The 21,909-nt window shown below is 38.7% G+C and overlaps 1 protein-coding gene across 3 annotated transcripts; it reads right to left on the bottom strand.

Annotated features, from left to right (window-relative positions):
• Positions 1–457: 457 nt before the first annotated feature.
• Positions 458–21,096, bottom strand: AT-HF (HIS HF). Of its 3 annotated transcripts, none has more exons than XM_039042013.2 (19): positions 20,652–21,096; positions 20,483–20,565; positions 20,043–20,137; positions 19,789–19,892; positions 19,195–19,364; positions 18,969–19,083; positions 18,575–18,630; positions 18,433–18,471; positions 18,125–18,223; positions 16,846–16,908; positions 16,672–16,734; positions 16,483–16,565; positions 16,237–16,345; positions 16,098–16,151; positions 11,016–11,103; positions 10,532–10,569; positions 8,455–8,560; positions 1,667–1,833; positions 458–856 (listed from the first exon to the last, which is right to left on the bottom strand). In XM_039042013.2, exons 1-19 carry the CDS (start codon positions 20,842–20,844, stop codon positions 797–799), a joined length of 1,785 nt encoding a protein of 594 aa, XP_038897941.1. In that variant the 5' UTR covers positions 20,845–21,096; the 3' UTR covers positions 458–796. The 3 variants fall into 3 exon arrangements, with proteins under 3 accessions (XP_038897941.1, XP_038897942.1, XP_090174033.1); XM_039042014.2 differs by having other exon boundaries at positions 18,433–18,468; positions 20,652–21,009; XM_090317907.1 differs by lacking the exons at positions 458–856; positions 1,667–1,833 and adding an exon at positions 8,341–8,364 and having other exon boundaries at positions 20,652–21,073.
• Between the last annotated feature and the right edge of the window lie 813 nt (positions 21,097–21,909).

Raw genomic sequence — 21,909 nt, forward strand, 5'->3', positions numbered from 1 at the left:
CGATAATGTAATTTTATGTAATCAATCTACCTATGTGTTAGTTGTATGTTAAATGTTGTGAAACCCTGTGGTTATGAATGTGAATACTCTGATGGTTTTGTTTATGTAAATGTTGATGGTTAAAAATTGTATGTGCATATCAAGGTTTCTATATAGTTATGAACGTAGGTTAGGCAGTAAATGCCAGCAAAATGGTTGGAAACTGCGGCAGTCATATTCCCTTTCAGATTAGGAGGGTAATCTAGGAGGGGGTGTGACCTAAGGACTAGATTGAAACAAAACTCAAATCTCAACGATAAACTTATAACATTTTGAAACTTGAAAACTAAATTAAAACAGAACTTAAAAATTAAGAACCAAATAGAAACCAACCTAAAACTTGGGGACCAAAAAGATATTTTCCCCTAAATTTTATGTCGAATCACAAGATTTACCTCCATGTCCATCATTGTTACCATTGAACAAAAATATTTTTTTATTATAAAAAACAATAAAATTGTGAGAAAATTGTCAGTTTTGACATCATCGAACTAAAAATTATCAGATGTTCACAGGAACAATATGAGGTCAATGCAACTCCGTTGTCTTTGTTCTCCCAATAAAAAAAAAAGGTAGTTTCGTTCCATTTAATTATTCAAAAGATTAGAAACTTAAGGTGGACTTAAATTAAAGCAACTAAAAGTGATGGTACAAAATCAGAAGCTTTTGAATAAAATAGCCAATAAAGAAACGTTCTAACTGGCATTTTGGCACTCTGCTGCGAAGGAGCTTTTAAAAGATTGAAGTGGTCATTTCATTAGATTCTGACTTCTATGCCTTCCTGAAATAAATGCTCTTTTACAGACTGAATAGGCACCTGCCATTCACAATATTGAGAGGCCAAAACTATTAAAATATTGTCATATAAATAGCAACTATAAGATATAAATAGATTGCTAAGGAAACTATAAGATATAAATAAAATGTTTTTTTTTAAAAAAAAAAACGATGAACTGGGATACAAAAGAAGCTCCTATTTGAATAATAATTACCCCAAAAAAAACAATTCAATCTATTAGCGATAAGACTATAATTAAAAAGGAGAAAACAACTTCCTCCCAAGTGATTGATAAAAGAAAATACGAATCACTAAAACAGCTAGTGTCATGCTTGTCCAAGAAGATTCTATATCTCATTTCATCTAAAAGGCTCCAAAAAAGGCCCAACCATGATTAACCCAAAAAATATTTTTGTCTATTTTGAAGGGGCACCAAAAGGGGAATGTTTGCAAATAGTTCATCACAATTTTATGATAAGGTAGGTTAGGTGGAGTGAAATTTGTTGCACTGCGAGTGATTTTGAAATTACTAAAATTATTTTTTTTAACGTTTGAAATCACTTCCAAACATGTATTTTAATCATTCGAAATCAATTTAATATTGAGATTTTACACTTCTAAACATAGTTTTCATACAATTGAAATCATTATAAACATATTTAAGAGTGATTTTGAAAATGACAAAAGTAGTTTAGATCATTTTTAAATCAATTCCGAACATGCTATTAGACGAGGAAGTTTAGGGAGTGAACTATGATTTTCCTAGAAACTGCTATAGTTGAATTAAACCTTATTAGAGCTTCTACCCTCATACAAAATGTAAAAAACATGGTGTCTAAATAGAAATACCTCCTTGCGATGAAAAATGCCAGCGGCAAGGGCAGCAGATGCATTCGTTTTGTTAAACACCTCAGAGAAATGGTCGGGAGATCCAGCGCCACTGCTGGCAATAACGGGGATGCTCACAGAATCTGATATCAGCTTTACAAGATCCGTATCAAATCCTTTTCCTTGACCTGTAAAACTTTACTTAGAAACCATGTAATAATTATAAATAACGTTATGCATGTTTTTTCGAAGAATTCAGAAATGATCTATATCTGTCTGTCCCAAGGCAGATTTCTACCAGCAGCTTTGATGTCTCCGTAAAAAAATAAATAAATAAAAGAGGATTACAAAAATAAAACCTCTTACACTGATAAGAGGGAAGGAAGATTGTGATTACAAGAGATGATTGATGAATTACACCAAAAAGAGCTAATTACATGATAAGTTCTACAATCTGAGTCGGGAATAGAGTGCTTTTATGAGCAAATCCAAGTGTTCTTTCCAAACGCTCCAAAGAAAAGCTCTGATGAAAAATTGCCTGCACTCGACTACCTCTCTAACAAGCTTCACGATCAATAAACAGAAAGAAATTAAGAAGAAAAGAACAAGTAATAATTAGAAATAACACCGATCTTCTTATTGAACTATTCCTTCTTAAACAGCCACAAGTTCCAGACGTATTCACACCCAAAAACAGAAGAAAAATAAATGAAATACTCAGAAAAACAAAATACTCAAACAATCCAGTTCTGGATTCGAGAGATGCTGGGAGATCCCTCCATGAAGATCGACTCTTCCCTTTTCTTCAGTAATTTTTCCTCCTCTCTTCATTCCAACCTTCTCCCCTTTTGTTCATCCTCTCGTGGTCCCTCCTCTAACGACCTCCTCCTCTATTTTGTTTGTTGAAACCGTGTATTCACCTCCCACTATCTCCTTAACCGCATTCAAGTGTGAGTTTCCCTTTTTGCCCCTCCTTTTATAAGTAAATATGATAGGAGGTTTTACATTACCGTTCCTCTCAAAGTACACCATATCCTCTCAAGGTGGAATGATGGAAATTGCTGTCTTATGTTTGGTGCTGATTCCCACGTAGCCTCATTATCTGGAAGACCCTTCCATTTTACTAACCATTCTTGTGTATTCAACTCTCCATTCCACCTTACTCTTGACACAACTTCAGGGGCAACTTGTAGCTTAAAATCTTCGGTGAGCATCGGTGGTAAGTGTTGCACCTGTTGAGATTTGCCCAATTTTTTCTCGAGTTGAGAGACATAAAACACATCTTGTATAGCTGCTTCAAGTGGTAGATTCAAACGGTATGATACTTCTCCTATCTTCTCGGACACTTGATAAGGACCAAAAAATCTAGGGGACAGCTTCTCACTTTTTCTTTTTGCCAATGAACGCTGTCGATAAGGCCGTAGTTTGAGGAAAACTTCTTCCCCTATCTCAAATTTCAATTCCCGCCTATGTTGGTCGGCTTGCTTCTTCATTATGTTTTGCATTATTACTAAATTCTCTTTGAGCGCGTTCAAGGCCAGGTCTCGGTCCTGTAAGAGCCTATCCAAACTGGCATTGGTTGACTTTGTTTCTCCATAGTGCACTAGAGGTGGGGGGTACTACCATAGATTGCTTGGAAGGGTATGGTTCTTATAGACACATGAAAGGTAGTGTTGTACCAATACTCCACCCAAGCCAGCCATTTATTCCACCTAGTGGGTTGTTAATTGCAGAAACACCTCAAATATGTCTCTAGGCAGTGATTTACTCGCTCGGTTTGGCCATCGGTTTGAGGATAGAAAGCCGTGCTTCTTCTCAACTTGGATCCCAAGGCTGTGAATATCTCCCTCCAGAAGTTACTCAAGAATATCTTATCCCTATCCGTGGTAATCGACTTAGGGATGCCATGAAGCTTGATGATTTCTTGAATAAAGATTTCAACCACCTGTTTAGCTGAAAAGGGGTGTTTCAATGGAATGAAATGCCCATATTTGCTTAACCTATCTACCACCACCAAAATGGAGTCGAAACCCCCTGCTCTCGGAAGTCCCTCAATGAAGTCCATCGTCCATTCTTCTAAAGTTAGTTCGGGAATGGGCAGTGGTTGCAGCAGTCCTGCAGGCATTAGAGACTCAGACATGTTCCGTTGGCACATGTCACAGCCTTCCACATATTTCTTTATATCGTTTTTCATTCCCGGCCAATACAACTCACCACTCATCCGTTTGTATGTTCTCAAAAACCCTGAGTGACCCCCAAGTATCGAATCATGAAATGTGTGTAGAAGGGATGGTATTAGAGTTGAATGTCTCGGAATTACCAACCTCCCTTTATAGAGTAGCTTGCCCTTTGTCCATTGGTAGTTAGGTTTGCCATCCGTGTTGTCTTTCAGCAAGGAGATGATCTGCTGTAGCTCCTCGTCCTCTTCCACCTCTCTAAGAATGAGCTCCACATCTACCACTGCTGAAGAGTACAAGCTGAGGAGTTCTGTGGGGAGTTGCACATGTGAGAGGGCATCAGCTGCCTTATTCATTAGTCCCGGCTAGTAAAGGATCTCAAAATCGTATCCTAGGAGCTTGGTTAACCAGCGCTGGAATTGTGGTTGCACTTCCCTCTGTTCTATTAGAAATTTCAATGCTTTTTCATCTGAGATGACCGTGAATCTACCCCCTAACAGATAATGTCTCCACCTTTGGACAGCTAATACCACTGCCATTAATTCCTTCTCATAGATTGACTTATTTTGTGCCCGTGGTGAAAGTTTTTGACTGAAGAAGGCGATTGGCTTGTCCCCTTGAGTTAGCAAAGCCCCCACTCTGGTCCCTGAGGCATCAGTTTCTATGATGAAAGGTTGATTGAAATCCGGCAATGCGAGAACAGGGCACAATATCATCTGCTGTTTCAAATCCTCAAAGGCTCGGGTGGCTGCTTCATCACAATTGAAACTATTTTTCTTGAGTAATCTCGTTAAAGGAGCTGCTCTGGTGCTGTACCCCTTAACAAAACGCGGTAATACCCTGTTAACCCCAAAAATCCTATCAATTTAGTCACATTTGTGGGGCACAGCCAGTTTACCATAGCTTGGATCTTCTCCCCATCTGCTTCAACCACCTGCTGTGAGATCCAATGCCCTAAGTATTGAATTCTCTCTTGGCAGAAAACACACTTCTTTTGATTGGCAAATAGTTGGTTATCCCTTAGCACACTAAATACTACCCCCAGGTGAGTCTTGTGGGATGAAATATCTGGACTATAAACCAAGATGTCATAAAAAAACACAAGTATAAAACGGCGTAAGAAAGGTCTAAAAACCTGATTCATGAGGGATTGGAATGTCGCGGGTGCATTAGTGAGCCCAAAAGGCATAACCAAGAACTCGTAGTGTCCTTCATGGGTCCTGAATGCTGTCTTCTCAATGTCTTCCTCCCTCATTCGGATTTGATGGTACCCAGACTTCAAATCGAGCTTAGAAAAGACCACAGCCCCGTGCAACTCATCAAGTAGTTCTTCGATTACAGGAATAGGGAACTTATCTACTATTGTAGCTTGGTTCAACCTCCGGTAGTCTACACAAAATCGCCATCCACCGTCTTTCTTTTTCACCAACAGTACTGGACTTGAGTAGGGACTTCGACTGGGCCGAATGAAGCCTGCTTGTAGTATTTCCTGGACTAACTTCTCTGTCTCTTCTTTCTATGCATAGCCATACTTATATGGTCGAACGTTGATTGGATTTATGCCCTCCTTGATGGTTATCCTGTGATCGACTGCTCTTCTAGGAGGAAGGGAGGTGGACAAGGAAAAGATATCTTGATTTTGGTCCAACAGCTCCTGGATCATGATGGGTAGCATGGATCGAACTTGGTCTTTCTCCCCCTTCTCTGTCCCTTCAGAATCCTCAATCTCAAGGTGCTGGAAGTCCATCAAGAATCCCAGATCTTCTTCATCCCACTGCTTACTCAATGTTTTAAAAGATACTTCAACTTTAGTGAGGGATGGATCCCCCCTCAACATGACCTGAGCTTCCCCTGACCAGAAAGCCATGGTTAAAGAGGGCCAATGAATACCCATGAATCCTATGGTACACAATCAGGGCATCCCAAGGACTACATTCATTCTCCCCAATTCCATTGCCAAGAAGTCAGCCTTCACTGTCAAGTTCGGTAGTTTGAGCTCTATCCCCTTACCTTCTATCTCGCTCCCATTTCCTATAACCACCCAAAATTTTTTTTGATGTTCCACCGGTAATCCAAGTTCCCTCACTGTATCATGATGTATAAAGTTGTGTGTAGCACCGGAGTCGATGAGTACTACCACCTCTTTTCCTCTGATTTCTCCCCTTAGCTTCATGGTTCCCTTCGCAGAAAACCCAAGTAGTGAGTTCAGTGATAGCTCTGCCTTCTCCCTCACCTCAATATTCTTTATTTCGGCCACTTCTTCCCCTTCTGCTATCTCTTCTTCCCCTATTTCTTCCTCCTCGTTGGTTATGAATAGCATCAGTTGCCTATTCTCCTTGAATTTACATCGATGCCCGGGTGCGTATTTTTCATTGCAACGAAAACAGAGTCCCTTATCCAGCCGGTCTCTGAACTCCGCGTCACTCAACCTCTTCAGAGGTGCCTCTTTTTTTATGGGAAAATTGGGTTTCGCCAGAATGGGTAATATCGGCTTCACCGGAATCGCGACTTGCTTCATGGAGGGTTTGTCCTGATTCCTACCTTGGGTTTTTTCGCCCAACTCCTTATTGTTCAGGCCCATTCTTTGGATCAGCCCAATTACTGCCCATTTCCTTTAATAATAACTTAAGGGCGATATTTCTATCATTAACCAACTGTGCTTCCTTCAAACATTCATCCAAGGATTTGGGATTTCGACTAATGACTTTAGCTTGTAGCTCCGATTCCAGTCCGTTCATAAATGCATCCCTCAAAACCTCCTCCGATAGGTCCGGCAAGGGTGCCGAATAATTGACAAACTTCTTCACATACTCTTGGTAAGAACCTTCCTGTCGAATTTTGAGCAGACGTGCACACAGACTCCCTTCTCCTACCTTCCGATAATGTTCAAACAACCTTCGCTTCAGTTCGTCCCAAGTAGTGATGGCCCTTCGGTTATTACTCCAGCGGGACCAGTCGACTTCATCGAGGGCAAAGCTGATCACTGCTACCTTAACTTTCTCGGCGTCGGAGAGATCGTGTATCTCAAAATAGTGCTCCGCGCGGTAAACCCATGACTCTGGATTCCAGTCCGTTCATAAATGCATCCCTCAAAACCTCCCCCGATAGGTCCGACAAGGGTGCCAAATAATTGACAAACTTCTTCACATACTCTTGGTAAGAACCTTCCTGTCGGATTTTGAGCAAACGTGCACACAGACTCCCTTCTCCTACCTTCCGATAATGTTCAAACAACCTTCGCTTCAGTTCGTCCCAAGTAGTGATGGCCCTTCGGTTATTACTCCAGCAGAACCAGTCGACTTCATCGAGGGCAAAGCTGATCACTGCTACCTTAACTTTCTCGGTGTCGGAGAGATCGTGTATCTCAAAGTAGTGCTCCGCGCGGTAAACCCATGACTCTGGATTGTCTCCTGTAAACAGAGGGATTTCGAGTCGCTTGTACTTACCTCTATCCGAGCTTCCAACAACAGAGATTTGAGAGGACTCTGCTTCCTCTATCTTTCCTTTCGCCTTAAGGGTGCTCCCCTCGGTTAACGTCGACTCCTCTTTCTTTCGAGCTACATTGCTCTCCCGAACTTCCTCAGTGAGCTTCTCGAGGTTTTTGCACAAGCCCATCAACAGGTCTTTTAGCCCCACCATCTCCTTCTCCGTGCTGTCCACCTTCTCTTCCAATTGTTTCTGTGTCATGGCACGCGTTTTCCCCAGGATTGCGGCTCTAATACCACTATTGTTAGGAACCTGCACTCGACTACCTCTCTAACAAGCTTCACGATCAATAAACAGAAAGAAATTAAGAAGAAAAGAACAGGTAATAATAAGAAATAACACCGATCTTCTTATTGAACTATTCCTTCTTAAACAGCCACAAGTTCCAGACGTATTCACACCCAAAAACAGAAGAAAAATAATGAAATACTCAGAAAAACAAGAATCAAACAACCCAGCTCTGGATTCGAGAGATGCTGGGAGATCCCTCCATGAAGATCGACTCTTCCCTTTTCTTCAGTAATTTTTCCTCCTCTCTTCGTTCTAGCCTTCTCCCCTTTTGTTCATCCTCTCGTGGTCCCTCCTCCAATGACCTCCTCCTCTATTTTGTTTGTTGAAACCGTGTATTCACCTCCCACTATCTCCTTAACTGCATTCAAGTGTGAGTTTCCCTTTTTGCCCTTCTTTTTATAAGTAAATACGATAGGAGGTTTTACAGATAAGTTCTACAATCTAAGTCGGGAATGGAGTGTTTTTATGAGCAAATCCAAGTGTTCTTTCCAAACGCTCCAAAGAAAAGCGCTGATGAAAAATTGCCAAAGAATCTTCTTGTTCCTCTCGAATGGATATATAGTTGTTTGGTACAATAGAGGGTGGAGGATTCAAACCACAGACCTTATTTTCAAACTTTTTACTCCTAGTCCATACAAACAGGTTCTATAACTATGACTGAGTGGAGGCCAGGCCTCCTGTTAACTTCCTCACTGGACATTCCTTGAAGGGATCTCTATCCACCCAACCCTTGTAGTTCTTGCAACATGTAGGAAGTTTTTCATTCTACAAAACGAGGGAAAAGGCTAATATGATATTTCCATGCTCGGAGATGATGATTATACAATTTTTATTGGAAGAAACTGTCATCCTTACCATCACAATCTATGCAGTTCAGCAGTATTTCTCCAGCTCCAAGCTCCTCCACTGCTTTTGCAAGCTCATAAGCTCCAATAGGTCGACCTTCTCGACCTCCATTAACCTATTGAGAAGAAAGCAAATTTGGTTAAATTAATTAAAAATAAAAATTATGTAAAACAATAAAAATAAAACTAGATGCAAGCCCAAACAGTTGGGAGTTTCAAAAACAACATTTTTTTAATCAAGTCTTAAACTTCTCGTAAAAATAATGAAAATTTTGTTTTCCTTAAAAAAAAAAAAAAAAAGCACACAAAGAAGCGAATCCATAAAGAAAGAGTATACACAATAACACATTCCCAGAGAATTTTCTTCAACTACGAGAATTCTCCTACCAATCTTCTATCCTATTTTTTAAAAAAGAAATGAAACTTTTCATTGATGGAACAGAAGGTGATAGATTCTCGAGATACAAATCTTCTATTCCAAAAGGCTCTGGATGAATGAATTCTGCAGCTGCACCAACTTTACTACTCCAAACAATCTCCTTCCACAAATTCATAGAGAATTCATAAAGAAAGAACAAGTGCTCCTGGGTCCCTGACATTCACTATCCTTTTATAAAACAAGCAGCACCAGTTTGGATGAAGGCCAATCCTAGGTCATTCTTCTGTATACGCCAGACATATCAGTCGAGGTATAATGTCCAAGGAAGAACCACACTTCACTGCTACACCTTCAAGAAAAAGATTTCTAGACCCATCTTTTGATTCAAAATCCATGGATTTATAAGAGAAATTCTCACTTCTATATGAAGACCCGTTGTCCTCTGAGTTCTACTAGATTTTAATCCTTGGTTCTACTTCTACCATGGTCATTTTTGGTAGAAAGTTCTGCAGAGCTCATCATCTCATGCTAATCAGTGTCTATAAAGGATTTTGAGAAGGAAGGCTTCCAGCTATTATGCTTCCATCCCACATCTCACGACTCACATATAAGACTATCCTGACAATAGGTTGTCCTGGCCATGGTTTGCATTTTTTCTTCAAGCCAATCATCTTCCCAAAATATTAATCATCTCCAGAGCCATCTTGAATCAATGAGTGACATCAGAGCATTTACTCATTCCATAGTTGAAAGCAGGATGACTGGCTAATGGAAGGGCTTATTGGTTGGAATTGAAAGGCAAAGAGAGAATGGTTGGTAGCTGCGCCTTCAAGCCTCTTTTGCGGCATTTATGGAAAGATAGAAACGCTAGAGCATTCGAGATTAGTCTTTATGCTTTAATTTCTAGTGTAACTAGCCATAAAAACTAATCTTCAAATGCTCTTGCATCTCTTTCTCTGAATGCCACAAAAGAGCCCGTAAGGCACAACTGCCAACCACCCTCGTTTCAGTTTCTTTATGCTTTAACTTCTTTTGTATGTACGACCTTACATGAACATGATCTGATCTATGAGTTGTACAACTGTCTCCTTGAGTTCTAAAAATTTCTTTTATAATTATGTACAAAATCCATCCTCTTGGTCAATCGCCTACATTAAAAATTCTTTTGTAACTATAATTTATTGATGATCGTTAATGATTGGTTGGCCTTCTTATGGAGTAGTTTTTAGGCAGGTTCTCTCTACCCACCCCTAGATTGTATTCTCTTCCTTGTTTTGAATTATATTCCTTTTGCCGTTTCTTATCCCAAGAACAGATGAAAGAAAAAAAAATCCATTCGTGGTTGAGAGCTAGAATCATTTGGAGTTCACTTTAGGCCACTTATTGGAGAACCTTCTCGTCCTCACTCCAATATTTTTTGACAATTTAAAAGAAAAAAGACAACCGGATCTCCTTTTCTTTCTCTACTTAAACTCTTGACAGAAGTATTATTCAGGAGAGATTTGGGGAAGAAAAAACCAACCGAGACTTTTCTACACTTCCAAAGGATTTGTTTGGGTACATATATATAAAATCACAAAGTATTGTTCTGGTAGCTCATGTTCTCAAATTTTAACTAGGAGTATATAATGGCAGCTTGTTGAAAAGAAAGTTGCGTTGAGACAATTTTAGAGCAGAATAGATGTGTGAGAGAAGGAAGAGTACTTACTGTACACTGATACCATGCATATTCTTCTCCATTAGGACCTGAAATCAACAAAAGTCCACATTTATAAATTCAATGTGTGTCAGCAGGAAACTTCCTTTTGGGTGGGGGATAGAACCCTCAAACATACACCCGTACCAGACAAGCCGATTTTTTCTTTTGAAACGGAAACAAGACTTTTCATTGAAATAATGAATGAGTCCAGTGCTCAAAGTACATAAGAGGTAACAAAAATAAAAACTTCAAACTTAATACAAGGCTAGAGCCAAATTACAAAATAGAGACTAAAGCTCTAGAGAATAACCAAAAGCAATCCAGTTGAATAAACACTAGCTCACTTGTTCCCAAGCATATCATATCACACAGTCATCAAGAGAACAAGAAAACATTGCAACGGCAGGACTAACACAGTCACACTTAATGTACGCCTATAACCTACAGGGATGAGAGGGATTTTGAGGAAACAATAGAAATGAAGCCTTTTTACCTGGGTTTGTTACTCGTATGACTTTGAACTCTACATCATCGGGACTTTTAAGGTACACTCTACGAGGATCGATACTTACCACAACAGCCTGCAATATAGAATTTGGACAAACTCACTGAGATTGGAATTATTTTTTTATTTCTAAGAACAAATATTAAACATCATTGTACACTAAATTAATAAACTGTTTCATATTATACAATCGTTTTCTGTGAGCCATTCAACCAGACAGCTATAAATTGTAGATGTGGCCAATTAGACATTGACAGAGTTTTTTAAAAAAAGAGAGGAAAAGTGTACGGATAATTTATTACATATTCCCATCACCAGAAGCATGAACAAGGATGTCATCTGAACAGAAAAATGTAAAGAAAAAAATGTAAATTACAGAGTTTGGACAGACATAGCATCGATGCATTGGAGTTAACAAGCTCAAAATAACTCTATAGTATCAAAACCATCATGGATTGGCCTAGTGGTAGTGAGAATATCAAAAAGAGGCCAAAGGCTAAGGGCCACGGGTTCAATCCATGGTGGCCATTTACATAGGGTTTAATATCCTACGGGTTTTCTTGACACCCAAATGTTAGGATTAGACGGGTAATCCCGTGAGATTAGTTGAGGTACACATAAGCTAGGCTGAACACTCACGGATATTAAAAAAAAATCTGTAGTATCGGATGTGAGATAATCATACAATACTCTATTGCATCTTGATATCTGATAAAAGTTTTTTTGCTTTTCAATATAAAGCCAATTGCTTGAAATAGTAACCTGCTAAAGATGACCCCTATCTAATTACTAAAAATGGAAAAAGAAAAAGTTGTTATAAAAACCAGGTGACAATGAAAAGCAGACACGGATTATAAACAAGTCTTCTGGAATCTGGACCTCATAATTCAATGACAGGATTAAATACATAAAGGATGAGAACCGTTGAAAATAAGTATTTTAGCCCAAAGGGCTTTTTTGTAATTTAGCCTTACCCTAGGGTTTCCTACTTGTCTATTTATTTGAATAGTCTTTCTTGTATTCTTGTATTCAGATCATCAGAAAATAATAAAAAGTATTCTAGTATCGTGGTCTTTTCTCCGTGTTCTAAGGTTTTCCACGTAAACGTTGTGTTCTTCTTCCCACTTTTTCATCATGGTGCCAGAGCATGGTGATGAAACCCTAGCCGTCATTGACGAGAATCAACCACTGGAGTCACATCCTTCACCATCTAACAGCACTGCCTCGGCAGGAATTAGCGGCGCCATCCCTGTCGATGTAGCCGACTGTAGAGCGGTATCTTTAGATCGCACTCCCACAGCTTCTTAAGCTAGCGTCTTCCTCAGCTGTAGTCGAGACCAACCCAAATCTACAGCCGGTACAACTTCTTCAGCCGCGTGGCCAACTAGATGTAGTCGCCCATCCTTGACCGGTTTGGGAAGCCATCAGATGCGGTCGACCAGCTAACAGGATGTCTTCACTCAACATGCCGCCACCGGTCACGATCAGATCCTAATCGGAGCCGTCTCTGATCAGCTCCACGCCGCAGCTGATCGATCGGGCACCCACCTATTCAACAGTTTCTTAGCCGCGCACCTCACGGTTTGATTCTAGTGGCCTCAAGCGACAGCACCAGCACCAATCAACAGGGTGTTTTTAAGCGTGGAGAGTCTTGCCTATTCTAAGAATTTGGCAAATTCTCTCCCTGCTTTGCCTATGACGAACCTTTTGTTTGGATCAATGGGAAATTCTGTAGGGTTTATCATTGGAGAGAAGCTGAACAGCCAAAATTACTTCTCGTGGTCCCAATCGATCAAGATGGCTCTTGAGGGACATCATAAATTTGGATATCTAACAGGTGAAATCCCAAAACCTAGACCTGGTGATCCTCAAGAACGCATCTGGAAGGGAGAGGACTCATTGCTTCGATCTATGTTAGTAAATAGCATGGAACCACAGATTGGAAAACCGTTACTTTATGCTGCAACCGCTCGGGATATCTGGGATGCGGTACAGAAGTTGTACTTAAAGAGAGAATGCTTCTCACTTGTATGTGTTCCAATCTGTGGTTCCATGTTATTCACTAACATAGACTGAAGCAATGAGTCCTCTCCCTTCCAGATGTGTTCTTGAGGATCACTAGGCCTAGATTTTAGTATTTCACCCGTTAGATACCCAAATTTATGACGTCCCTCGAGAGCCATCTTGATTGATTGGGACCACGAGAAGTAATTTTGGCCGTTCAGCTTCTTTCCAGTGATAAACCCTGCAGAATTTTCCATTGATCCAGACAAAAGGTTTGTTGTAGGTAAAGCAGGGAAAGAATTTACCGGATTCTCAGACTACATCGGTAGGTTGGCAGAGTCATCTGAGTGGCCTGGTACAGATTGAGTATTTGTGGTTGTGCCAAGAACCGCTCCGAGAGCTGCAATCTGTTGTTGAAGATGGGTGAACTGTCGTTAGACCTCTATTGGAGATAAACCCATGGAACCTATAGTGCCCTAACTTCTTGGAACAGGCTGCTGTCCAAGGTACGGGAAGGAAGACTCTCCACGCTTGAAAACACCCTGCTGATCGGTGCTGGTGTCGCCGCTCGAGGCCACCGGAATCAAACCATGAGGTGCACAGCTGCCGCTTGACGCAGCTAAGAAACTATTGAACAAGTGGGCACCAGATCGATCAACTGTAGTGTGGAGGGCGTGCGATCTATCAAGCGCGACATGGAGCTAATTGGAGATGGCTCCGACGGCTGGTTGATTCTCATTAGATTTACCGCTTGAACCTGAGCCTATCTTGAGTATTAACGACACGGTTCTTCCTACCAAACAAGTCGTATAGATAACATACTATAGGAAGAATCTCATGAAGGAAATAGTGCCACTTGTTGCTGCTCCGACTCCGGTCCATGAATCTGACCTAGCATCAGCTCCAAGTACTTGTATCCCTACTTCTAATGATATTGGTACTTGTTATGAGAATGATATGTGTAATGTGGGTAAAAGTGAAGAAATTATCGACAGTTGTACCAAGGACACCATGTGCGATGCATATGAATGTGTTGAAAATAATGGTGTTGAGGAAACGACTCCAAAAAGTGATACTGTTACAAGGAAGGATGAATGTGTGAAAGATACCTCAGAAGATAAAACTCTTGAGCAAAATACTGAATGTGGTGAAGGGTCAGAGGAGATAAAAAGTCATGATGCCTCTCTCGATCTTCTCATTGCCTTAAGGAAAGGTACTAGATTCTGCATGAAGTATCCTATGCATAGTTCCATGTCTTACAGTAATTTGTCTTCTGAATTCAAAGCCCTTACTACAAGCCTGGATACAGTAACGATACCAAACAGTATACAGATGGCAATGGAGATTCCTGAGTGAAAAGCTGCAGTTATGGAGGAAATGAGAGCCCTTGAAAAGAACAACACTTGGGATCTAGCTCACTCCCTGAAGGACACAAGACAGTTGGATGCAAGTGGGTGTTCACCGTAAAATACAAGTTTGATGGAACAATTGACAGATACAAGACTAAACTGGTTGCCAAAGGCTTTACCCAAACCTTTGGAATAGACTACTCAAAGATCTTCTCTCCAGTAGCAAAACTAAATACCGTCTGGGTTCTTTTGTCAGTGGCTGTGAATAAAGACTAGCCCCTTCATCAGCTTGATGTAAAAAATGCATTTCTTAATGGTGAGTTAAAAGAAGAAGTCTACATGCGTCCTCCCCCGAGTTTTGAAAGTCAATTTAATCACTGAGTTTGTAGACTGAGGAAGTCACTGTATGGGTTGAAACAATCTCCAAGGGCTTGATTTGACAGATTCACCACCTTCGTGAAGTCCCAAGGGTACAATCAAGGGCACTCATATCACAATCTATTCACAAAGAGGTCTGTATCAGGGAAGATCGCGATTCTCATTGTTTATGTGGATGACATTGTCCTGTCTGGTGATGATGTCACATAAATTATCAGACTCAAAGAGAGAATGGCTGAGGAGTTCGAGAATAAAGACTTTGGGAAATTGAGATATTTTCTTGGAATGGAGGTTGCTCGGTCAAAAGAAGATATTTCAGTTTCTCAACGAAAATACACACTTGACTTATTTAAAGAGACAGGTATGACTAGATGTAAGCCTATTGACACTCTTGTGGAATTCAATGCGAAACTTAGTAATGTGGATAACAGAGTTCCAGTTAATAAAGAAAGATATCAATGTCTTGTTGGGAAATTAATTTACTTATCTCATACTAGATCTGACATATCCTACGCAGTCAATGTAGTTAGCCAATTCATGCAAGCTCCTCACAAAGAACATAAGACGGCTGTGGAGCGCATCTTGAGATTTTTGAAAACAACTCCTGATAAGAGCTTGCTGTTCAGAAAGTCTGACAAACGATGCATTGAAGCTTACACCGATTCTAACTGGACAGCTTTCTGTTTGTCTAGGGTAATCTGGTTACTTGGGGAAGTAAGAAACAAGGGGTGGTAGCCAGAAGCAACGCTGAAGCTGAGTACAGGGCTATGAGTTTAGGGATATGTAAAGAAATCGGATTAAAGAAAGTTTTATCAGATCTCCATCAAGACAGTGATCTCCCGATGAAGCTCTTCTGTGATAATAAGGCAGCAATAAGCATCACAAATAACCCTGTTCAGCATGACAAAACAAAACACGTGGAGATTGATAGACACTTCATCAAGGAAAGGCTGGATAGTGGCAACATATGCATTCTCTACATTCTTTCCAATCAGCAAGTCGCGGATGTCTTCACAAAAGGATTATTCAGACATAGCTTTGATTATTGTGTTAGCAAGTTGGGTCTTGTTGATATCTATGTCCCAACTTGAGGGGGAGTGTTGAAAATAAGTATTTTAGCCCTAAAGGCTTTTTTGTAATTTAGCCTTACCCTAGAGTTTCCTACTTGTCAATTTATTTGAACAGTCTTTCTTGTATTCAGATCATCAAAAAATAATAAAAAGTATTCTAGTATTGTGGTTTTTTCTCCCTATTCTAGGGTTTTTCATGTAAACGTTGTGTTCTTCTTCTTCCTACTTTTTCATCAAGAACTATAGCTTGTGTAATTGATATTAGTCACCTGGTTTCCATAAACCTTAGAAATCTGCTCCAAGCTGCTCTTTCCTGTCTTTACCTGATAGTTGACAGTTCAAGAACCATATAAGTGAAACAACCATGGACACAAGCTAAATAAAACAGATGATTGATATAAAACTTACGCCAGTTCTTAAATATTCTTCGGCAGCATAAACTGCATCACTTCCGATAGATATTTTATCAGCTCCAGATCTAAAATATTCTGAAGCAACTTCCAAGCTAGAATAGTGTCTGACAAGGATTTGCATAACAAATTGTTTGTGAAGAAGATCAAAGCAGCATAGCTGCATAACATACTTGATACAACCTGTAAAGTTGAACAAAGTATTTGAAAACAATTAAGTACCAAAGTAATACACAGAGCACACCTGCCATTAGCATCCTTAAAATCTCTAATCCCGCCCCCAACAGTCAGTGGTACAAAAACGTTTTCTGAAGTGTATCTCAGCACCTATGAAGGGTATCGAGGAGGATTAAGATTAGACAAAGAACTGAAATGAAAGTTATATATACGGCAACATTACAGTGGAAAATAACTGCAACTAAAATTTAACAACCTGCAACATTGGCAAGTCTCCGAGAGGGAAGTCACGGAAACCAGTTATATTCAAAAAACTGACCTGCATTTGACATCATAAAGGCATCAAGCAGATGAATAGCTGAATAACATCACTTTAGAAATAGTTACCACCAGAAGGATGAAAGTTTATAGAATAAAAGGTGAGACGTACCTCATCAGCACCATCCTTGTAGTACTGTCCAGCAAGCTCTACCGGCTTGCCAAGGTTCCTCACCTAAACATTAAATAATATTGTCATTCCCTCCTTGCAAATTGAAAGAATATGGATCATTACACCAATCAGCCTCCCAGAGTCATTAAAAGTTGGCATTTCAACCACGGAACCTAAAATAAACTGCTACTTTAATTTTTTTCAAAAATAAAAAAATTGGTTATGAACAGTGGTGGATTCAAAGATTTTGTTTAATCGAAGGGCCGTTAAGGAAGGAAAAATCTAGAAAAATAAATGTAAAGAGTGGGGCATAAACTTGGGTTTAGAGGGGCCTTAAAGCCAGATTTACCATTGGACTAGCTACTGATATTGGTACTATGTCAATTACATATATAAATATATATAATATAAGGAGTTTGAGCCTATATTAAATCTGCCCCTGGTTATGAATTAAGGTTCTATACAAATTTGTTATTAGAAAAAACAACTATATTTACAAGCAAATTATCACATAAATGGTAAAACCAGTACATAGAAAAAGCTGTCACAAATTATAACTTGTAAGATGGCAGATATTTAGCTGGTATTAGGATTTTCTTTGAACCTTTTTAAAAAGAAAAAAAAAATAGAAATCACGAGGTTTTGTTAGAATGAAAGAGCAAGACATGGCAAAACAAGGCAGAAAAGCATTCTCAAAAGATAAACGATCTCCTTAAAGAAAGCCATGACCTTTCTAATTTCATTGATGGAATGAAATTACACAAAAAAAAAAATGATGTAATCCCATCCAAATGAAGTTACAAAAAACTTCTCCAATTGAATCTAAGAGAGGTTAAAGAGTAACTGCTGAAAGTAAATTTCTATGTTTACAACTTTACACCAATAGGAAGCCAAGAAGATAACTTGCTCGATGAAAGCCATAACCTATTAAAAAAACCTACTGCAATTAAATTCCACCTGTAATTACTCTCAGATGTAATCGAGGCCCATAAGGACATGCCGAAGTGTAAATGTTTCACACCTCAAAAGATCCTCTTTCAATCTTTAAAGACTACAACTATACCAAAATATGCTGAAAAGAGTAAACTTAAAACTTCCTATAACTGAAAACATTAAACGCACTCCAAGATGGGACAATTGGTTTAAAAAAATAGCGTACAGAAATAACTTCTTTTTTTTCTTTTACAATTGTGACTACTCAAACCAACTGAAACATATACCTTGGCTCTAATTACTAACTGAATGAAAATGTTTAATGTGGCTAGAGAAACTAGTATACCTCATTCTCTTCTGTCTGCTCCCTTACATCGTATTGGTCCCCTTTGGTAACGACAAGGTCCCCTTGGTCATTTGTCCGCACATCAAGACAAGCAATTACCTAAGAGAATTAAAAGGATTTGGTGACAATCTCCTCTATCACATTTATGGAGGACAACAGGATTGACATAAAACCAAAAGTTGTATAAGAAAATCAAGAGCTTTCTGCTAGGACTATTACACTTAGCTGCCGTGGGATAAGTATATAAAAATGAAAAAAATATATACTAAAATTATGGTATTATATTGTTACTTTTGAGTGATCATTACCCTTTTTGCAAGCCTTGATGCCTTTCCCTCAGTAGGCTTCTGTCGTAAATGAACATTTTAAATTGTTAGTTGACCTAAAAGAAACATGACGTAAGTTGATATATGATGCAATGTTCACATCCAAGGATGAAAGTTAACATACCTTGGTCACAGTCGACTTTGGAAACAAGAATCTTCTTAGGACAGACAGACCTACATCTGATAATTATACACATATGCCATTAACCATCAAAATATGGGCAACGATTTTGAAAATTTATTATACAAAAAGTAATGACAGAGTCAAAGAGCACAGGGAGATTGGAATAAATCAACTGCTGTCAAACACATGAAATAATGTAACAACGACATAGTTTACACCACTATGCTTAAGCAGTAAAGCGTGGCAGTGTGGGTAGAAGATACATTTTTATGTCATACATTGCTGAATTTTAGAGGAAATCCGCATATTCTCCAAAATCATATGAAAAATTTGAAGGTAGGAAGAAACTGTCCATCTAAATTCTAAAAAACGAGTACAAGCAAACATATCTTACCTCCACTTTTTTCTGGGTGGAATTGAACTGCATGAACATTTCCCCTTCTAACTGAAGCTATAAACCTGTCACCATAGCTGCAAGTAGAAGAAATCCAGTCCTTGTTCTTGTCTGACTGCAATATGAGAAAAGAATTAGATTACTACCCCATATACAAAATGTTGAGAGAAAAGGAAAATCAAAGATCATGTAGAAAAAAATTATTTCCAACGAGACAGTATCTTACTGGCATAGCACGGTAAGAGTGAACAAAGTAGACATGACGGTTAGAAATTTCATCCAATATCTCAGAGTCCTCTGAGATTTCCAAAGCATTCCACCCAATATGGGGTACCCTAAAACCATTGGAAGAGTCAAAACGTCCAACCACACCAGGTATTAAGCCAAGACCTTTTACTGAAACACATAACAAGATAAATTTAGTAGTCTTTACCATAAGAACAGGGATTTTGAAATAATCATTTAATTCAATATTAAGAAAAGACCCTTCCAGTAAGTGGTGTCCAAATGTTTCTTTGGTAAAATGCCCTCATTGTCGTATTATGGGAATTTTGAAGGGAGTGGAATAGAAGGACAAGTGTCAAGGGATTTGAAGTATCTTGACTTAATCATTTATGTTACTTCATATCGGTGCAACCTCTCAAAAGAATTCAAAGATCATTCCTCCTTTCTTATTCATGCCAATTGAAGTAGTTTTTGCTAAACTCCCTCTATCTCTTCTTTTGTAACCTCTTATCCTCTTCGATGAAATTTTTACTGCCTTCATTTCAGAAAAAGAGAGAACAAATATAATAAACACATGAAAACATCAGTTTCAAACCTGGTCCATTCTCATCGCTTGACTCAAAGAGTAGTTGAAGCCCAAGACAAATGCCTAAAAACGGGCGATCATTCTCTATGTAAGTGCAAAGTGCTTCAGCCATGCTGCAAACACATCGCACACGCTCCAGATGTTAAATACTGCTTAAAACTATTGATTTGCACCATTCAACCCATTCTGATTACTTCGTTTCGATGCTAAAAAGCTTATGCACACGTGTGTATTAAAAATAAAAGAGGAAAAAAATTAGTTACCCTTTACTGTTTAGCACATCCATGGCAGGAGCAAATGCCCCAACTCCAGGAAATATTAGGCATTTTGCATTTAGAATGTCTTCTGGAGTTTGCACCTAAAAATCAGTTTTCATATGTCAAGTCGTTGCCAGATGGTACAATATATATATATCCTCATAAGAAATGGTATGAGGCATATTAACTACTCAATGACTAAACTAGCGATTACGACACTGAAATACAATATTATGGAATCAGTGTAAGATTGTCAAAAAATCATAAATCTTGATCAAATGCTATTCATCAATCCTTCGAGTTACTACTATAAGATAACAAAAACAATATTCTTCGTTTAGAAGCATAAACTACTGCAAGTTCATAACTCTCTCAGCATCCTATTACAGCGCGAAATCCATACAAAGCCAAAAAGCAGAAAACAGGATATGAAAAGAGAATCTCACATCTTTGATGTCAAAGCCAAGGTAACGAATTGCATTTCTCACACTACGAACATTACCAGCCCCGTAATCCAGCAAAGTCACAACTAGAATAAAAAGCACAGTAAAATTACGAAGGAGAGCGTGTGAAATGAGCAACAACTTCATGAGCAGAGAGAGAGCGAGAGAGTACCTGAGTCACCACCAAATGAGGCACGAACTGCCAACTTACCGGAGGACTTGACTTTGATATGACGACTTTTGTAATGATTGTTGCGACGACAAATGAGAGAGCTGGTATGAGACGACGATGAAAGTGATCGAAATACAGTCTTAGAAGAAGAGGAAGAAGAAAAAACAGCGATGGAGAACGACGGCGCTTCCATTACAATCTCTGAAACTACACTGCCGGCCGGAACACTAGCGGTGAAGTGTGGACGGAGATTGGAGCTTTGAATTGGCAATTGCTCCAAGAAGAAAGCTCCGGTAGCGGCGTTCGACTGAAATGGCGAAACTTCTGTGGGTGATTAACATTAACAAAGAAATTTAATAAAAATTAAATTCTAAATAAGGATTAAAAAGTAAGTTCGTTTTCCTTTTTTTCTTTTTTTTTTTTTTTTGTAATTTTATTTAGAATCAAATTTTCTAATCTTACATCAATTTTAAAATAAAACAAAAGAAAAAGTTTTTTGACCCAAGAAAAAAAAGCTACTAAAGAAAAATTGATTTACATTATTTTATTTAAGTAATAGTTAATCTTCTAGTTATTAGAGGAATAATTATAAACAGTGAAGGTTCGTCGATTTTATTATTATATTATTATTATTAATAAATTTGACCTTAACAATTTGTTATTTAAACAAATTGTACCGCTTAGTTTAAAACTAATAGTAATAACGAATTTGGCACAAGCTACCTTAAATTTTAAAATGAAACAAAAAAATTCTTTATATTATTTCATCACCAATATTTTTCTTATTAGAATAATAAAGATAAATCATTGATGATGCTTGGAATCCTCTATCTAAGATAGGAGGCCTTTGGGTGGGTGGGTGGGAATCACCTGGGTCAGTTTGCCTTGTTGGCACAAATCTCATTCCTTGTTCTCGTGAGGTTAAAATCCTGACAATTTATTTTGGTCCGAAAAGTATTGTCCAAATCCTTCGTTTGAATCTCTTGAGGAAATTTAATTGTTTAAAGGTGATCAACTTACTAAATAACATTATAGATAATGTCACTGAGGTCTCTTTCTTTATTGAGGAGGCAAAAACTTGGGGTAATATTTTAGGGACTATCTTTTTTTCTTATGTTCATCGATGTCATAATAGTCTAGATCATGCTCTTGCGTCAAAAGCTCTAGAGGAGCATGAGTCCTCCTATCTTACTTCTCCCTATTCTGAGTGGTTTTCGATGCTTGTGACTCATGATGAAGTCTTCTAGTTGTTGTTTTT

Source organism: Benincasa hispida, chromosome 9 (genome assembly GCF_027475165.1).
Source record: "Benincasa hispida cultivar pf3 chromosome 9, pf3_genome.v1.1, whole genome shotgun sequence".
NCBI classification, from domain to species: Eukaryota; Viridiplantae; Streptophyta; class Magnoliopsida; order Cucurbitales; family Cucurbitaceae; genus Benincasa; species Benincasa hispida.

Bases quoted from the DNA above. Each gene is read 5' to 3' on its own strand.
- AT-HF (XM_039042013.2), bottom strand. From the start codon at position 20,844: ATGGAAGCGCCGTCGTTCTCCATCGCTGTTTTTTCTTCTTCCTCTTCT. The intron at 19,893-20,042 runs GTAACTAATTTT...ATGTGTTTGCAG, and splicing joins GATGTGCTAAACAGTAAAGG to CATGGCTGAAGCACTTTGCA. The intron at 1,834-8,454 runs GTAAGGATGACA...AAAGTTTTACAG, and splicing joins GAACTGCATAGATTGTGATG to GTCAAGGAAAAGGATTTGAT.